The following is a 19,734-nucleotide window of genomic DNA, read 5'->3' as shown; positions in this document are numbered from 1 at the left end:
AAAGTACTTTTGAAAAAAAGCACGTCTCGAAATAAGCTGATTTTTCTAACTTGGCCAAACATGCTATTAGTTAGACTGTTAAATACTGTTACGCACTCTAACAGTGCATTATAAAATGAAAAATATTTTCTGCTTCTTCCTCTCTACTCTCTGTATCTTCTAGATCCTTCAAGCTAGGGTTTCAATTGTGCATGCAATCTAGATTATATCATGGTATCAGAGTGGGCTGTTGGAAAGTGTGACGAAATTATGTAAGATCTGAACATCGGACATTGTTAGAGCTCGAATTCAATCAGCCATGGGAGAAATGTCGAGTCTTCAAATTGATCACAATCATCCTCTATTTTTAGCTTCTACAGACACGCCTGGACTTGCATTGCATGATATCAAGCTCACTGGACCTGAAAATTATGATTTGTGGAGTAGATCAATGCGCATGGCACTTTTGGTGAAGAACAAGCTAGGGTTCATAGAAGGAACATACTTGAAAAGCACTTACAAAAGAGAATTGGCGAATTAATGGGAAAGGTGTAACGCAGTTGTTCTCTCATGGATAGGATGCACAGTTTCTGCAGAATTACAACAGAGCATAATTTATGCATCAAATACAAAAATAGTGCGGAGTGAATTTAAGGAGAGGTTTGATACAAATTGGATCATTAAAACAAGGTACTGATTCTGTAATATCATACTATACAAAAATAAAAGACCTTTGGGATGAAATTGATCTGTTAGTCCCAGCACCTGGTTGTGATTGTGAAGAAACTAGGACTTTTATTGAGCAATTTAAAGTTTTACGTTTGTTGCAATTCCTTGTTGGACTTCTTACAGTCAAGTAAGAAGTCATATATTGCTTAAGATACCAGTACTGACTGTAAATCAGGCTTATGCTTTGGTCATTCAAGAAGAAAGCTAACATGAACTAAGTATGCTTGAAGTAAATAGGGAGCCTTTAACTATGATGGCAGGACATAATCAAGGATATAAAGTTAAGAAGGCTGGGATAATTTGTGAGCATTGAGGATATAAAAGACATCTTAAGGAAAACTGTTATAAAATTATAGGGCATCCTCTTGATTTTAAAAGCAAGAAGAAACAGCAGGGCCAAGGAAATAAAACTTATGCTAACATGATATCAGAAGAGACCACAAGTTCTTCTCAGAATCAACCAGATGGACAATGTTTCACTGAAAGCCAGTACAAATAGTTGTTGGATCTTCTTAACAAAATACCTGTAGTTGATGGTCATACGCTTATGGCAGGTATAACTACATTGCTGTCCAATACATCCTTTTGTGAGTGGATAATAGATACATGGGTATCTCATCATATTACATGTCATAAGGAGGTTTTGTCTAACTTAGAGAACATTAAGCAACAAAAGAATCATAGAGTACATGTGCCAACAGGTAGCAAGTGCTATGTGATACACAAGGGAAATGCTTTTATTATAGGAAGCTATGAACTAAAGGATGTGTTTTATGTTCCAGATTTTAAGTTTAATCTGTTGTTAGTCTCCAAGTTGGCCAAGGAGTTGAGATGATGTGCCCTATTCTTCCCTAACTTTTGTGAATTGCAGGGTCTTTACAATGGGAAGGTGATGGGGATTTGTATGGAGGACAGTGGACTTTATGTGCTCAAGTGGAGAGACACACATGCAACAACAATGTTTACCAAGGATACTGATGAATCCAACCTTTGGCACATGAGATTAGGTCATCCATCAACAACAGCAATGAAACACATTTTTGTCTTGAAGAATAAAGTAGTGGACAACATACAATATAACTGTGAAGTGTGCCCTTTAGCTAAGCAAAGTAGATTGAAGTTCCCTCTTAGTAGCAACAAAACTGACTGTATTTTTCAGCTTATCCATCTTGATATTTGGGGGTCCTCACAAGTTACCTACATATGACAGAAAATATGATTTTTTACAATTGTAGATGACTTTAGAAGATATACCTGGGTGTACTTATTACAGTCAAAATCTGAAGTTATAACAGTGTTAAAAGATTTTCTTATAATGATAAAGACTCATTTTAGTGTGAATGTGAAAGTATTGAGGTCTGATAATGGGAAATTTCTTTTAACTCTAGCTGCAATGAGTTGTTAGCTTCTTTAGGTATTATGCATCAAAGTAGATGACCTTACACACCCCAACAAAATGGGATGGTAGAAAGAAACATAGGCATATACTTAAAGTAGCCAGGGTATTGAACTTTTAGAGTTCTTTGCCTAGAAAGTTATAAGGATATTGCATTAAAACAACTGTCTACCTGCTCAACAAATGGCCTACATCTCTGTTACAAGGAAAGTCCCCTTATGAGGTGCGGTATAAAAACCACCTATAATTGATCACTTGAAGGTGTTTGGATGTTTATGTTTTGCTAGCAATTTACCAAAAGGAGACAAGTTTGCTAAAAGGGCAAGAAAATCAGTCTTCATAGGTTACTCAGAGGTTCAGAAAGGGTATAGGTTGTTTGACTTAGACACTAAGACCATCTTTGTGAGCAGAGATGTCATTTTTAGAGAACACATTTTCCCTTTCAGAGAGACTATAACTGAATTAGAAGACAGTTTTTCGACACAAATGTCTGTGCCTATACAACCTGATTCCTCAATAACACCTGCATCTGGTACAATCTTATAGGAATTCCACACAACTACTACATATGATCAAATTCAACCTATAGACATCATTCCAGTCCCATACGATATCAATACACTTGCTGCAGAAGCAGTTGAGGTTGCATGCAGTGCAAAATACCTCAACTGAATTACCTACAGACATTGATAATACAGACACTGAACTAGAACAGAGATCACAGCTATTCCTGACCCAGGCATGATGGAACCAACTGATGCTCAAGGTTCCAGGAAGACCATAAGAACCTCAAAACCTCCAGTTTGGTTGAAAGACTATCAAACTACTAAGAAATTCTTTGGCCACTGTCTGTATCCCTTGTCTGAGACCTTGACTTATGCTAATCTCACAGCAGGCTATCAAGCTTACTTGCAAGCTTTCTCAATTGAAGTTAAGCCTAGTATTTTTCAGCAGGCTTCTACTGATAGCAGGTGGGTTGCTGCTATGCAACAGGAAATCAAAGCCCTTGAGGATAATCATGCTTGGGAAATAATGGACTTACCAGCTGGGAAGCAGGCCATTGGGTCAAAATGGGTGTACAAAATTAAATAAAAGGCTAATGGAGAGGTTGAGAGATACAAGGCAAGACTAGTTGCCAACGGGTATAATAAAAGAAAGGGCTAGGCTACCATGAAATATTTTTTCCTGTAGCAAAAATGGTCACAGTTAGGACCATTATAAGCATAGCTGCTGCAAAAAGCTGGCATTTATATCAAATGGATGTTAGCAATGCGTTCTTACAGGGAGACCTCTATGAGGAGGTTTATATGCAATTGCCTCAAGGATTTCACAAGCAGTGGGAGTTGAAAGTATGCAAGCTTATAAAATCTCTCTATGGCCTCAAATATGCATCCAGACAATGGAAGATAAAGCTCACTGATGCACTAGTTCATAGTGGCTATAAACAAAGTGCATTTGATCATTCTTTATTCACAAAGCATCAAGGAAAAAAGATGGTCATCATACTAGTATATGTTGATGATTTGCTTATTACTGGGAGTTGTACCAACCTAGTAAATGATGCTAAGACAATTCTGCATAGCAAGTTCAAGGCATAGGACTTGCGTCAGTTAAGATATTTCCTTGGAATTGAGATCTCAAGGTCCAAGAAAGGGATCTTACTCAACCAAAGGAAGTATGCTCTAGAATTAATCTTAGAGGCAGGCTTAAGTGGTGCAAAACCAGTTGCAACTCCTATAGAGTTGAATCAAAAATTGACAACAGTGGAGTATGACACTTGTGTTGGGAAAACAGGTGACTCAGAATTGAGGGACAACTCAACATATCAAATTGATAGGGAGGTTATTATATTTAACTATGTCACGACCTCAATTTTCCTCCGAAGGAAGTCGTGATGGCACATAGTCTCTACGACTTGGTAAGACTAACAATTAATAATAACCCGACAGAAATAATTTACAAAATACTAGAACAAGCTGAATAACTGATGTATACTTCAAAAAATAAAGAATCAACAACAATACATTTTCCAAGACCGGTGGAACTAAGTCATAAGCTCTACAGAATTAAACTAGAATATCTACTACATCACTGTCTGAAAGAAAATACAACAGGAAATAAGAATAAAGGAAGGTGACTCCGAGGCATGCGGATGCCGATCAGACATACCATGAAGTCTCCGTAAAGCAGCTAACAGATGATCACTAACGACCGGCACGAGGAGACATATCTGAATCTGTACAAAAATATGCAGAAGCGTAGTATGAGTACTCCATGATGGTACCCAGTAAGTATCAAGCCTAACCTCGGTAGAGTAGTGATGAGGCCAGGTCAAGACACCTATTAGGATATAAATAAACAGTATGAAATATAATAATGGAAAATGGAGAAATAACTGATGCAAACAGTTAACAGCATGAACTAATACCGGAATTGTAAGCACAAAATATAACATAAAGAAATAAATTAAAGAGAACCACAATGATCATATATGGACAATAACTGACAAAACAAGGAAGAATAAAACAACAAGAATCATAACGAGGTACCGCCTCGTGTACAATAAGAATCACCATCGAGGTACAGCCTCTTGTATATATATCAAGAATCACAACCGAGGTACCGCCTCGTATTCACAATTCACAATCTCAATCATAATCTTTCCTTATACCACCGCATGAGTGATCACGTCCAAATCACACCTCAAAAGAGGTATGAAATAGTTGTATGCAATAATAGAAACCCAACTAAGAGTCGGGGTCGAACCCACAGGGAGCTATGATGGGAGTTGGGGGTATATATTTCGAATTGAGCAATTGGATTTTCTAGATTGCACTTCCACAATAAGGATTTGTTTTCTATTTCTAATTTTACTCTAATGATTGCAAAAAATAAAGAAAGAAGACTAGAGATAATTATTTTTACTGTTTTTCCAAATGGATAAAAAGCCTAGGGCTGTGACTATGACCTAGGTGTTTCCTTAATGGGATAAATACTTTAATGCTTATTTTGTTGATTGGGGTGTATTATAGCTATCAACTCTAAATTACTCCCTAATTACCTCTTGGTCAGAGAGTAGTTTTGCCTACTTTGGCTTTCTCAAGACCAAATGGGTATCACCCAAAATAGTTGATAAAAGCTCAAGTCGGGTTATTACTATCTCTAGGTTGAACCCTTTAATTGGGTTAATCAATCTCTCGATTGACCCAATTCCTTGTTAGCTAAGTTATCCTAGACTAGGTTTTTCTTTTCCAAGTAGAGACTAAGTCAAATAGGCATGAATCAATATTTGCAACCATTAATTCTAAAATTGAAGCATGAACTAGGCTAAATAATCAACACCCAATCATAAACAAGCACTAAATTAGATATCCATAAGGTTTACACACTAGGGTTGAGTCACAACCCTAGTAAAAGTCTAGCTACTCATAATGAGTTTTGAAGAAAATAAGGAAGAAAAACTAATTAAACGCATAATGGAAGCTTAAAATGATTAAATCTATTGTAAATACATCAAAGAAAAGTAAAACTTCTTAAAATAGTAAAGAAAAATGGCTACAACAACTTCAGAGATTCAAACTTGATCTAATTTTGTGAAACTCGTCTATTTATACAAGGCTAAAAATCTCGGACAAAAATGCCCCTCGGGAGGTTCTGCGGCCGCATAATTTCATGTGCGGTCCGCATATTTCTTCATCTGGCAGGAGCTGGAGTTCTGCGGCCGCACATTTCTGAACTGCGGCCGCGAGACATTCTTCTGCGGTCGCACATTTCTAGACTGCGGCCACAAGGCAGCTCTTCTGCGGTCTGCAGATTTAGGCCTGCAGCCGCAAGGCACTTTTCTGCGGCGGCACAATTCTTGTACGGTCCGCAATTCACAGAGGTTCCTGGACTTGATCTTTTTGCATACTCTCTGATCTTTGACTCTTAGCCCAGCTTTGCGGCCACACAATTCATGTGCGGTCCACACTTTGCGCAAATGTATGCTAGATTTTTCCTCTTTGTGTGCGGCCGCAGATAGATTTTGCGGTCTGCAATTTCTTCTGCGGCCGCAGAATTCCTTCTGTGGATTGCACATTTGTGCTTCTGCGGCCTTTATTTCCTTGTGCTTCGGACTACTCATTTTTGAGTCGGATTTCATCTCGGGATTCCAAGTTCCATCATTCCTGTAATTTTGCATAATTGCATTAGTTTCTGGAACACAATTCAATGCTTTTAGACTAAAACTAAAGCTAAAAGGCTAACATAAGCAGTCAAAATCCCCACTTATCAATTCCCCCAAACTTAAGTCTTTACTTGTCCTCAAGCAAATAAATTAGTTCCCACCTCCAAAAGTTAAGAATCATTTCAGTGAGCCAAAGATGAGCCATCCACACATCAGTTGGGACCAATAATTACCCACACCACTCATGTATTATCAACAAGGCGAAAAGTTAAACATTCATGCACATATAGTTTTAATGTGACATTTGAGCTTCAAGAATTGACTTTACTCATCAAGGACTTTTGCTCGATCATGTAGGTCATGGTGGACTCCAAACTCTTTCTCCTCTACTTTCCATTTGCCTGGCTCACTTAAGAAATTTAGCAATCAATCCCAATGTCACGCCCCGTTTTCTCGCGAAAGCGGGTTTTGACGTGTGACAACTCTTTTAAGGAAGGTATTAAAAGAGAAGAGTCGCCACCTAACAATTTTTAAGGTGCGTTAGGGCACCTATCCGCAAATAAATCTGTTTGATTAGTCTACGTCACCAAAGATCGGGTAAGGGATCAAGTTACTTCGAAGAGAAGGTGTTAGGAATTCTTCGAAATCCACGACTATGGGTCCCGGCCGAACATTAAACTATGTGGATGATGTGATTAGGCTAGATGATCAAATAGACAAAGGGAAATTTAGAAGTCGAAGAGTCTTACTATAACACATGAGAATCGGTACGAATCTTAATGATTACAAGGATATAACTACATTGGTCTATATTAAATGACTAAGTGTAAATAACAAGTATATAAAGAAAGGAGGAGGGGAATGGGGGGTCCTAAGTTTTTAGCCTAAAGGATTACCCCGTGCAACATAAATAATACTTCGCAACTCCCTTAAGGTAGAGGTTGCTCTTTATTATTCAGCGGGCACAGAGTATCATCTCCTGCTACCCAAATACTATGTTGAAGTTGTTACTTAAAGGCACTCTAATTCAGTTCTAAATTGTATCCTATGCGTGCACTTCCCGACCCATACCTATGGTCCAGGAGGCTTTGGACCTACTATTTGGATAGTTTTAGGCTTCTCCTAGGTTGCTTAAAATAATAAAACTAAGGGACATTCAAAACAGATAGGACTTCACATAAAGACAATTAAAGGCCTAAGTTAGCCTCCACACATAAACAACAAATGCACGCGGGTAGTTTAGGCAGTGCCCAGTTTCAGAATCAAGACTTAAAATCCTACAGGCATGGTTTCTAGGTGATTCTGAATTCCAGTATCATTTATTCATCATTATTGTTCTAAATGACTTAGGCGAGGAGGCAGTAAACTATTTGCAAACTCAGGATTTCTAGCATTGATTTTAGGCGTCTTAGGAGAGTGACACTATCCTATAGGCATGATTTCTAAGTTGTTTATGCAATGGGCAGTGAAAGCTATTTAAACTCGGAATTACCAGCATTTGATTCTATAGACATGCTTTTTAGGCGAATAATAGTATCCTATAGGCAAGATTTCTAATAGGCGGTATTTGAACTCGCTTTTATCATACTTATTCCTATAGACATGCTATCTAGGCGGCAGTATAATAAAACAACAGAAACAGTCGATTAATCAATTAGTTAAGACCCTGTAGTCATGGTATCTAAATGAGTATTAACAAAGATATGTATTATTATGACCCTATAGGCATGCTATCTAATAATCATATAAAAGTAGACATGAGAGCATGTTAAATATTTATTCAAACAGTCATGCTTTGAATAATGTCAGGTATTAGGCAAGTTGAGTGAAGTGTGTGATTTCCTATAGACATGATTTCTTCTAGCGTGCAAAGGTAGAGCAAGTTAACAAGATAGCAAATAAAGTGCGTAGACCCTATAGGCATATTTTCTACCCTTTATGCAAGAACAAAGTACATTCATTCCCCAATTTCACTAACACCCCAATTATTGGTTATTACAATTTACATGACCAAAATGGAATAATACAAACTCAAAGATGACAAAAATACGAGCTGAAACAAGTACAACTCCCCATTAAATAGTATAGGCCTGCTATAAAATAACCTAGTAAATTTTTGGGCCTTCAGTAGCCTCACCAACCAACAGACCCAAATCTCAGGCTCATAAGGGCAGTAGAATCTTCCTAAATCAAATGCCCGGGTCCAACAATACATATGGACCAACACACGGCCCAACGAATGACTTACTTAGCCAAATGGATGCCAAACTTAACCATACAGGTGACAGACCACTCGTGGAATTAATTACCTAACTCTTTAAACTATAACTAATCAACAGTTCTAGCCAAAGCACGTAGACAAGATCACAAGAAATACTGACAAGTTTAAAAGGAAGGTTCATGCTTGTATTCTCAGCAACAAAGGTAAAGGATTAGAAGATAGTGAACTATTCCAAAGAGTTTCAAAAGTAAAATGATTCAGGATTAGCCTAAAAGAACTTTAGACACGATATTTAAACATGAAATCTAATAGAGTCATAGACAAGAACAAGTAGAGCATAGACTCCACATGAAAGTTTTAACATGAAGGCCTAATAAAAACAAAATAACAGAACAAGTTCATGATCGAGCAGTCACTTAGTTGAGAATGAGAAAACTTTAACATGCTGAGTATCAGTTACAATAACAGAAAGACTTATAGTAAACAAAAACATGTCAACTTTACATCAATAGGACGGACAAGCATTAAACCTTGTACTAGTTGGCCACATATAGGAGAAAATGCTAGTTATGAGATTTACTCTAAAGGTCTCAACTAATAATGAAGAACACAGAATTGAGCAGATCAAACAAAAGCACACAATAAGGTTACATATAGCATGGGAACATGTCATAGCTAACAGTAGATCTCCAGAAAGATAAAGTTGGGTATGGATATCTCAAAGGAATTAGAACACATTCTGGGCATGAGTTGATTATCATAATAGTACAGAACAAGGTAAGAATCTAAACTATGAATAAGAAACAGGTATAAGTAACCAACTACTCCTAGACATAATGATTAGAAATCGTTCAGGTTGGACACACATAATGGGATGCATTCAGGCTAGCATATTAAGCTAAAATATTCAGATAGCATTGTCATATGACTTGCAGAGAAATAGTCCATTATACATACGTGATTCAGCATGAAAAGGGCAATTTTGAGCAGGAACATAGTTTCCTAAGGGGTTTAGTACAAAGTTCAACAACCATCACTTAGGTTTCAATTACGAATCAGGAAGGCATCATGAATCAACTTAACTATCCACATGTGAGTTAAGATCAAGACTTGTATAGAATTGAAGCTAGTGGAACTACAGAGTAGTACTAAAACAAATAGAATTGTATACAAAAGGACATAACATTGAGATTAACTCAGGAAAATCCAAATAACGCTAATGCACATAACACAAACACGAACAGAAAGAAGTAGAAGTGCGAGAGTATAGGGAACTAACCAGTTGCAGACAAACTAAACAAAGGATAAAGAACTCAAAAATCTCAGGAATAGTTGTGATTATTAAAGACCAATAAAAATCTCAACTCCCGAGTGCTTCAGAGTTCACAGGAGCCTCAAAATGGACTCTGAGCAGTGCTTACACTGGAGGAAGGTGAACAAAATCCGGTGGCCTTGGCTTTCAGCCGGCCAAGGGCTAAATTTCAGAATAGTATAGAATAAGTGAGAGTGAGAGAATAGTTCCTAAGGTGATTACCGTCCCTCCAAAGGGAAAATTGGGGAGGGGTTTATATAGTAGCAAAATTAAACACACAAACAAGGAAAAACAGTCAATTAAACATAAAAAGGGAAAGAATAACATGCAAAATCGATTAGAATCAATTTAAATAAAAAGGGAAAAAATAACATGCAAAATCGATTAGAATCAATTTAAGAAGAATCAGGCAAACCCTAGTTTGAAACGAAGAACAAAAATAGTAAAATATCTCGCTGAATCGGACCCATAGGGCCTGGTAGTGAGTGTATCAGGTCAGAAGCATGAAGATAATACAAAATCGGAGTTGAACGAACACCAGTAATTCAGTTTTCATAAATAATCGAGTACCAAATTCTTGTAACGCATAAGAGATAGTAAGAGTCTTCGTGTGTGCAAGAAAGGAAAGGAATCATGAAAGATTTCCATGTGATTATCGGATTGGGACTGGGATTTGAGTGGGGAGGCTAGGGTTTGCAGAAGTGAGGAGAAGTTTCGATAGAGTATAGAGGCGGCTGGTTTGAGAATAGTGGTCTTTAGGCTTTCAGGGGTTTAGTTAATTAAAAGGGGTGGGGTGATCTTGGGCCGTTGATCTTGAGAGATCAACGACCATGATTAAGGAATAGGCGGGGCGGGTCATTAAATGGGTCGCGCTCGGGTCAGTTGCAGGGGTCGTTTCGATTGGGCTTTGGGGATTATTGGGCTAAGGTGTGGGTGTTTGGGCCATTAAATTGGTGTGGAATTGGCTCCAAATTTGGGTTACAAATTAAATATACGAAATTATTTAAATAAAAAATAATTAATAAATAATAAAATATTACTTATGCAATAAAATAATTGAAAATAATAACTTAACATTATAAAAATAATATAAAAATTCTATTTTAGCATGAATAATGTAATAATTGTAATTATGCATAACATATAGGCTATTATTGTAAAATTATATAAATAGCTTAAAAATACAAATATAATTATATGAAATGAAGTACAAATATTATGAAACATATATGTGGATACAAATGATAAATTAAGTCATCACAAAATAATTTAAATAGGTAATTAATACATATTCAAGTAATTTAAATGCAAGAAAATCAATTTTATAGCTTCAAAAATTATGAAAAATTATAGAAAATATTGGTGATGATGCAGGAATGATATTTTAAAAGCATATAAAAATATGAGAGTAAAATTGGGTATCAACAACTGCCCCTCTTTACCCGGGAATGATGAAAGAGTTGTCGGGTAAAGAAAATGATGACTAATTTTGTCCGAAGTGAGTGAGGAACGATGTATTTTGAAAAACAATGGGGCTGAATTCTGGTTCTTGAGTTTCCTGCATATCCCTGGTGTTACGGAAATCAGTCCGTGTGTAGTTCTGGATCCAACGGCGAACGAAACCGATGGAATTAATATAAAAGTGGTTGTGTGTTTCGAAAAAGGATCTTTTGGATACGATAGTATTGTGAGTAACAGATGATTTCAGGTGGGGTTATAAATGCAAATTGAACGTTGCGGATGTACAAGGCAGATATTTGGACGGTTAAAGAACAAAAAGGTAATCAATTACTAATCATCGGTTACGTTTGAGGTGATCGAAGGATGTGAATGTTGTGAACGGAAACCTGAGCGAGAATTGCTCTTGTTTCTAGAACGGTTACCTCCTGAGTTACCTGCAAAACTTAAAACATGATACATGCGAATATATATGGGTTATTGCAAAAATTTAAACATGATGCAAATTCCCTTCGGATCACGAGAGTTGTCTCTGGACGGTGAGGATGATGTCCTTAGATTATGATGTCCTGGGCCATGAAGCGTTTGATGAGGGATTCACAGGCCATGAAATGATGTCCTCGGGCCATGAGGATGGTGCCTCTGGACTATGACGCCTTTGAATAATGATGTGCAATTTCGAGAGATTCTCAGGCCATGGCATGGTGTCTTCAGGCTATGAGGATGATGCCTTTGGACTATGACACCATCGGACAACGTGGCGGTGTTTCAGCCCATGAAATGCAAGTATGTGTTAATATCGATCGCTTGATAAAGGAAACAGGTGATGCTTAGTCATTTGCTAAAACGAGACAAGACAAGGCTTAGTCTTATATGAGATGAGGGCAACGCTTAGCCCGTGGCGAAGAAAGGATATAATGCTTAATCTTATGTAGTGTAGCGGAGACAGAGTTTAGTATCATGCAAGGGAAGGCAATGCTTAGCCTTATGCAATAATGGAGGCAGTGCTTAACCTCGTGAGAGAAAGAGAGACAGTGCTTAGCCTAATGCAAGGAAGGCAGTGTTTAGCCTTATGCAATAATGAAGATAATATTTAGTCTCATGCGCGGAAAGGCAATGCTTAGCCTTATGCAATAAAGGAAGGTAGTGTTCAGCCTTATGCAGTAGTGAAGACAGTGCTTAGTCTCATGCAAGGAAAGGCAATACTTAGCCTTATGCAATAATGGAGACAGTGCTTAGTCTCATGCGCGGAAAGGCAATGCTTAGCTTTATCCAATAAAGGAAGGCAGTGTTTAGCCTTATGCAGTAATAGAGACAGTGCTTAGTTTCATGTAAGGAAAGGCAATGCTTAGACTTATGCAATAAAAGAAGGCAGTGTTTAGCCTTATGCAGGTAATGGATACAATGCTTAGTCTCATGCAAAGAGTGGAGACAGTGTTTAGTCTCATGCAAGAAAGTCAGTGTTTAGCCATATGCGGTGATGAGGTCTGTGCTTAGCCCTATGCAAGAAGAGCAATGATTGAATGCGAGAGGGCAAAGTATTTCTTAGCTTGATGCGTTTGCATTTGGCGACTTTTGTCGGTGTGAAGATAGTAATCTTGTTGTGTGTATATATTTGCAGATGTTCTTGTTACGTCCATCGTGCCTGCATCCAAAGAAAAATTGTGAGTTTGGAAGGGGGAAGGTTGGTTCGTGCTCTCGATTCCTTGATTTGACTTTTCTCTTGTCTTGATGTCCTATTTGAGTCACCTCGGGTAGCGTCTGGCTACTGTAGAAAAAATATTTTTTTTCGAAAAACATGCATTTGTGATAAATCGTTTGTAGTTGTTTGAAATATGTGATAATGCCTGAGAATAAATGATTTTGATGAATTGGCGACTGTGACACGCTTTTGAAACATTGTAACCTCCTTAACTCGAAATTTTGAGGATCTTCCTCAAAATTCTGCCCCAGTTTAAATGCATACTTCTGGCGATACATTCCTTGGCGATTCTAAACATGATGAGATCGGGCGAGCTCGAGATCTTGCCCTAGTGATTTTATTATGATGTGACCGAACCCACAGGGCTGCCTACGTATCCCCTCTTAAACGGGAGTCAGGTCAAGCATAGTTTAGGTTACATAAAATAGAAAGTGCAAACATAATTTTAAACATAATATCTCTTGACTACCTCTGAATTGATAGGGTCTTTGGCCATATCTCTCCATCCATCTCTGCAAGTATAAGTGCTCCTCCTGTCAATACTCGGTGAACCATGTAAGGGCCTTGCCAGTTGGGTGAGAATTTCCCCTTTGCTTCATCCTGATGTGGGAAGATCCATTTCGGTACCAATTGCCCCGGTGTGAATTGCCTTGACCTAACCTTTTTGTTGAAAGCTCTTGCCATTCTGTTATGGTAGAGTTGACCGTGACACACTGCGTTCATTCTTTTACCATCAATAAGAGCTAGTTGTTCATACCGGTTCCGTACCCATTATGCGTCGCTGAGCTCGGCTTCTTGTATGATTCTTAAGGAAGAGATCTCCACTTCGGTGGGAATAATGGCTTCAGTACCGTAAACCAGTAGATAGGGAGTTGCCCCAGTTGATGTACGAACTGTGGTTCGATACCCGAGTAAAGCAAATGGTAGCTTTTCATTCCATTGTTTGTAGTTGTCCACCATTTTCCTCAATATCTTCTTAATGTTCTTATTGGTGGCTTCTACGGCTCCATTCATTTGCGGCCTGTATGCTGTGGAATTCTGATACTTGATCTTGAATGTTTCACACATGGCTTTCATCAGATCACTATTGAGATTGGCGGCATTGTCAGTGATGATTGACTCAGGTACTCCAAATCGACAAATAATGTGATCCCGGTCAAAACCCATTTCCATTTGAATTAGGGGGTTCGATTGGTCTGATGACATCCATTCCCCAAGCAGAGAAAGGCCAGGGAGAACTCGTTGCATTGAGTTTGTTGGGCAGCACTCGTATCATATCAACATGTATCTGGCATTGGTGACACTTTTGAACATATTTTATGCAATCTATTTCCATAGTCATCCAGAAATACCCTACTCTTAATATCTTCTTGGCCTAAACAAAACCGTTCATGTGAGGTCCGTAAGTTCCAGCATGTATTTCTTCAAGCAATCTAGATGCCTCCTTGAAATCGACACATCGCAATAATCCCAAATCAGGAGTCCTTCTATACAAAATTCCTCTGCTTTGAAAGAAATGATTGACCAATCTTCAGAGCGTGCTCTTCTAAGTGTGTGTGGCATTCTTTGGATATTCTCCCTTTTCCAAGTACTCCTTGATGTCGCGAAACCACGAATTTTCATCAAACTCTTCTTCAACACGAGCACAATAAGCTGGCTGCTTATGAATTCCTATTAGGATAGGATCGATGAAATTCTTGTCTGGATGTCTTATCATGGAAGACAGGGTGGCTAATGCATCTGCAAATTCATTCTGAATCCTTGGGACATGCTTGAATTCTATTTTCACGAACCTCTTGATCAGCTCTTATACACAATGCAAGTATGGCAATATTTTGTATTCTTAGTAGCCCATTATCCTAACCTAGTGCACCAATAAATCTGAATCTCCGATTACCAGCAACTCCTGAATGTTCATGTCGATGGCTAACCTGAGTCCCAAGATGTAGGCCTCGTATTCTGCTATATTGTTGGTATACGGGAACCTGAGTTTTGCGGATACCGGATAATGTTGGCCGGTTTCTGATACTAAGTCAACTTTGTTGCCCACTCCCTTGAAGTTTGCTGCTCTATCGAAGAACATCCTCCAACCGTCGTATGCTTCAGTAATATCTTCTCCTACAAATGATACCTCTTCATCAAGAAAATACGTCTTCAATGGTTCGTATTCTCCGTCTACAGGATTTTCTGCCAAATAATCAGCCAATGCTTTCCCTTTGACTACCTTCTGAGTTACATAGATGATGTCGAACTCACTCAGCAATATCTGCCACTTTGCTTACTTACCCATAGGCATGGGCATCTGAAAGATGTATTTTAGCGGATCCATCCTTGATATGAGATATGTAGTGTACGCACAGAAATAGTATCTCAACTTCTGGGCTATCCATTTCAAAGCACAACAGGTGCATTCCAACAAAGAGTACATGACTTCATAAGGCGTGAACTTCTTGCTCAGATAATATTTTGCCTACTCTTTCCTTCCAGATTCATCATGTTGTCCTAGAACGCAACCAAAGGCCTCATCCAACATAGACAGATAAAGCAACAAAGATCTTCCTGGTTCTGGTGGGACCAACACAAGTGGTTTAGATAAATACACCTTAATTTTGTCGAAGGCTTTCTGGCATTCTTTAGTCCAGCTTGTTGCAACATCTTTCCTCAGCATTTTGAAGATTGGCTCACATATCACCGTTGATTGTGCTATAAAACGGTTGATATAATTGAGGCACCCTAGAAAACTCATCACATCTTTCTTATTCTTTGGTGGTGGCAAGTCTTGGATAACTTTGATTTTTGACGGGTCTAGTTCAATACCTCGGCGGCTGACGATGAAACCTAGCAATTTTCCAGCAGGGACTCCAAAGGCACATTTTGCAGGGTTCAACTTCAAGTTGTATTTCCGAAGCCGATTAAAAAATTTCTTCAGGTCTGCTATGTGATCTGAACTCCTTTTAGATTTGATGATAACATCATCCACGTACACCTCTATTTCCTTGTGTATCATGTCATAGAAGATAGTAGTCATGGATCTCATGTAGGTGGCCCCACTGTTCTTCAAACCAAACAACATCATTTATAACAATATATTCCCCATGGCATGGTGAAGGCGGTCTTTTCAGCATCCTCTTCATCCATCCAAATTTGATGGTATCCTGTGAAGCAATCCACAAAGGATTGGAGTTCATGCTTGGCACAGTTGTTAGTCAGTATATGTATGTTAGGCAGCGAGAAATCATCCTTAGGACTTGCTCTGTTCAAATCTCGATAATCGATACATACTCTAACTTTCCCATCTTTTTTTGGAACCGGCACAATGTAGGCTAACCAGGTCGGGTATTCGACCACTCGGAGAACCTTGGCTTTAATTTGTTTGGTGACCTACTCTTTTATCTTCAAACTCATATCCAGACTGAACTTTCTGAGCTTCTGTTTTATCGGTGGACACATGGGATTGGTAGGTATCTTGTGGGCTACTATGGATGTGCTCAACCCAGTCATATCATCATAGGACCATGCAAAAATATCCTTATATTCTTTTAAAAACCTGATATACTCTTCCTTTTCTATCGGCGATAGATGGATGCTTATGCGAGTTTCATTGATTATTTCAGAATCCCCTAAGTTAATGGCCTCAGTTTCCTCCAAATTAGACTTCGGTTTGTTTTCAAAATTCTCTACTTCTTTGACAATTTCCTCAGGTATTACATTATCCTCTAGATCTTTCGAATCACTGTCCTTATGTTGCGTTGTCTCATTACATGTCACAGTCGTAGGTTCATCAGGATATGTAATAATTATGCTGAAAAGAATGTAGAAAGATAATAATAAATATGAAAAGCAATAATGCATTAAGAAAACTTTTAAAATGTCAACAAGTACGACTCAATGGCTCGAGTAATTATTTCAAAACAAAATACTGAAAAATGTCTTAAATGCTCAAAACAATTTGAAAATAAGTCATGCTAATTTGCCAGGCTACCCAGGAACTCGGCGAGCCCGGGATGGTGAAGAGGTCCAATTCTTGAGAATAACTCCCTCTTACATTATCTGAATGGTAAGGTCTTCCTCCTCATCCTCCTTAACAATTGCACTGTAGTCCATGCTTTCTTCATCCAGAAACAACTTCCTCATGCCAGCCAAAATCTTATCTTCCTCAGATCCCCACATTATGCCAGCTTAATGAAATGTCTGATGCAGAGGCGGTATGGGTTGTTCCAGTGGATAATAAGGGGCACGCCATGGTGATGTCCAATCCTGATGTTCTTGCACGGTATATTCATACCCGAGTCTAAAGGTCGTGCCATGATACTGTTGTTGTATGAGTTTGATGATCCACTGAAGCTTTTTACCAAGACCCTTGCCTGTTTCATATCCTATCCATAACAATATGCTTTCTATCTTGTTGCTCCACCATCAATCATTTTCAATTGCATTAACCCGTTCAATGCGGTGATATGATTCTCCACCCAACTTCCTCTTATTTTCGATGATTGGAACAGTCTGATTGGTGTAAATGGGGTTGCTTCCATCTCCATGAATGATCACCTCTTGATGATTCCACTCAAAATTCATAGCCTGGTGTAGAGTAGAAGCCACTGCCCCATCTGCATGTATCTATGTCCGTCCCAACAATAGGTTGTAAGTAGTCGATATATCTAGCACTTGGAACTCAATTTAAAACCAAGTCGGACCCATCTGTAGATCAAGGTTGATTTCTCCGATAGTGGCTCTCTGAGATCCATTGAATGCCTTCAATTTATGCTTCCCATTCGTATCTCGTGCAGGCCCTTACCTAATCTCTTCAGAGTGGTCAGTGGACATATGTTCAGACTCAAACCTCCATCTATCAGGACCCTAGTAATAAACCTGTCCTTGAATTGCACTGTGATGTGCAACGCCTTGTTGTGACTCAATCCTTCTAGTGGTAACTCATCTTCGTGAAAAGTGATTTTGTGGCTCTCTAATACTTGTCCGACCATGTTAGCCATCTCTCCACTAGTGATGTCGGCGGGTACATAAGCTTCACTTAACACCTTCATCAAAGCATTCTTGTGAACATATGAGTTTTTTAATAGTGATAAGATGGATATCTGAGCAGGAGTCTTGTTCAGGTGGTCAACAACAGAGTATTCCCTTACTTGTATCTTCCTCCAAAGATCGCTAGTGCCAGTCTCAACAACAGGCGGCTTAGGTGCAGCTTCCTTGCTTGTTCCTCCAAGATTCTCAGGTGTGTAAACTCTGCCAGTTCTAGTCATACCTTGCGCGACACCTGTTTCTTCCATTTTGGTTTTTCCCCTTCTTCTCGCTTCCATAACATAATCCCACGGGACGACATCAGGCTTGTAAGATGGTGTGGGAGCTACCATTACAGTGAATGGTGTAGCTACCTCAACTTCAAATGGTGCCTGGGTTTGTACCACAACTAGCACGAGGGTGACCGGAGATGTTTTAGGAGCGTCTCCCTATAGAATGAGTCTAATGGACCCTTCCTAATCCCACTCTTCATCAGTTTCTATCACATTCACTCCCTCACCTCTATGATCCGGGAGAGGGTTGTTGCGGACGTTCAGTGCAACTTCCTTTGCTTGTATAACCTTAGTATCGATCAGTGTCTAAATCTTATCTTTCAACATGCGACATTCTTCAATGGTATGGCCCTTCATGCCTGAATGATAAGCACATGTTTTGTTAGGGTTGATCCATTGGGAAGGATTTTTCATAACAACAACAGGAATAGGGGTGACGTAACCAACGACCTTCAGCCTTTCATACTGTTGGGCTATGTGTTCAACAATTGGGGTGTATTGTCTAGGAGGCCTGCGGTCAAAATTTGGACGTGGCTTTGGGTAGTTTTGGTGGGCGGGTGGAGGTGAATGCTAATACCTCCTGATTGCAAAGCTTTATTCGTGGCCTGCAGTGCCTCGAAATTAGTTACCATCCCACTCTTGATTCCTTCTTCTATTTTTCCCCTAACTTGATGATGTCTGAGAACTTGTGAGTTTTGATGACCATCAACCGTTCATAATATTGTGGATCTTGTGTTCTAACAAAGAACTTATTCATTTGTTCTTCTTCAAGTGCTGGCCTTACTTTTGCGGCCTCTGATCTCCAACGAGTAACATACTCGCGAAAGGTTTCTGTCGGCTTCTTCTTGAGGTTTTGAATGTAGAAAACATCTGGTGTGTTTTCCGTGTTGAACCTGAATCTGTCCATGAAATCTGATGTCATACTTACCCAATTAGCCCACTTCTTTAGGTTTTGACTGATATACCAATACAAAGCGTCTCCTGTAAGGCTTCGTATGAACAGTTTCATGCGGATTTGTTCATTCTTACCCATTCCTACAAGCTTATCGCAATATGTTCTTAGATGCACCTTTAGATCACCAGTGCCATCGAACATTTCGAACTTTGGAGGTTTGTAATCCTCTGGTAGTTCCACATCTGGCTGAATACATAGATCTTCGTAATTCAGACCTTCAACGCCCTTCCCACCTTTAACACTCTGGACTTTTCCTGTGAGTTTCTTAAGTTCCTCCGCCATGTTTCTAATGAGCAAGTCCTTCTCAGCCGGTTCGGGTATGTATAGGGTTTGCTGTGGGGTATGGAGTAAGGTTTCTACATATATGAGATTGCTTTGATGAGTCCCTAGAACTTGGGTATATGGGTGATCATTGGTCGAGTTTTGGGGATCGGGAGTAGGTTGTGGTGCATTTTGGGGAGTGTGATATGTAGTGGTTTGTGGGTATTTAGTTGGATGATGGTGATGT

General features: G+C 38.9%; 3 protein-coding genes across 3 annotated transcripts; 1 reads left to right on the top strand and 2 right to left on the bottom strand.

Moving 5' to 3' along the window:
- The first annotated feature begins 298 nt into the window (after nt 1-298).
- LOC138895810 (uncharacterized) lies at nt 299-3,196 on the top strand. Its single transcript, XM_070180547.1, has 6 exons — nt 299-465; nt 832-895; nt 1,580-1,856; nt 1,944-2,064; nt 2,392-2,636; nt 2,820-3,196. Exons 1-6 carry the CDS (start codon nt 299-301, stop codon nt 3,194-3,196), a joined length of 1,251 nt encoding a protein of 416 aa, XP_070036648.1.
- An 11,312-nt stretch (nt 3,197-14,508) lies between these two features.
- LOC138895809 (uncharacterized) lies at nt 14,509-17,132 on the bottom strand. Its single transcript, XM_070180546.1, has 5 exons — nt 17,008-17,132; nt 16,510-16,695; nt 15,712-16,012; nt 14,860-15,189; nt 14,509-14,757 (listed from the first exon to the last, which is right to left on the bottom strand). Exons 1-5 carry the CDS (start codon nt 17,130-17,132, stop codon nt 14,509-14,511), a joined length of 1,191 nt encoding a protein of 396 aa, XP_070036647.1.
- Nucleotides 17,133-18,923: 1,791 nt separating this feature from the next.
- LOC138895808 (uncharacterized) lies at nt 18,924-19,508 on the bottom strand. Its single transcript, XM_070180545.1, has one exon. It carries the CDS (start codon nt 19,506-19,508, stop codon nt 18,924-18,926), a length of 585 nt encoding a protein of 194 aa, XP_070036646.1.
- Between the last annotated feature and the right edge of the window lie 226 nt (nt 19,509-19,734).

This window comes from Nicotiana tomentosiformis, chromosome 7 (assembly GCF_000390325.3).
Source record: "Nicotiana tomentosiformis chromosome 7, ASM39032v3, whole genome shotgun sequence".
NCBI lineage: Eukaryota > Viridiplantae > Streptophyta > Magnoliopsida > Solanales > Solanaceae > Nicotiana > Nicotiana tomentosiformis.
The sequence above is the reverse complement of the archived record's forward strand: the minus strand, read 5'-3'. Positions and strand labels throughout refer to the sequence as shown.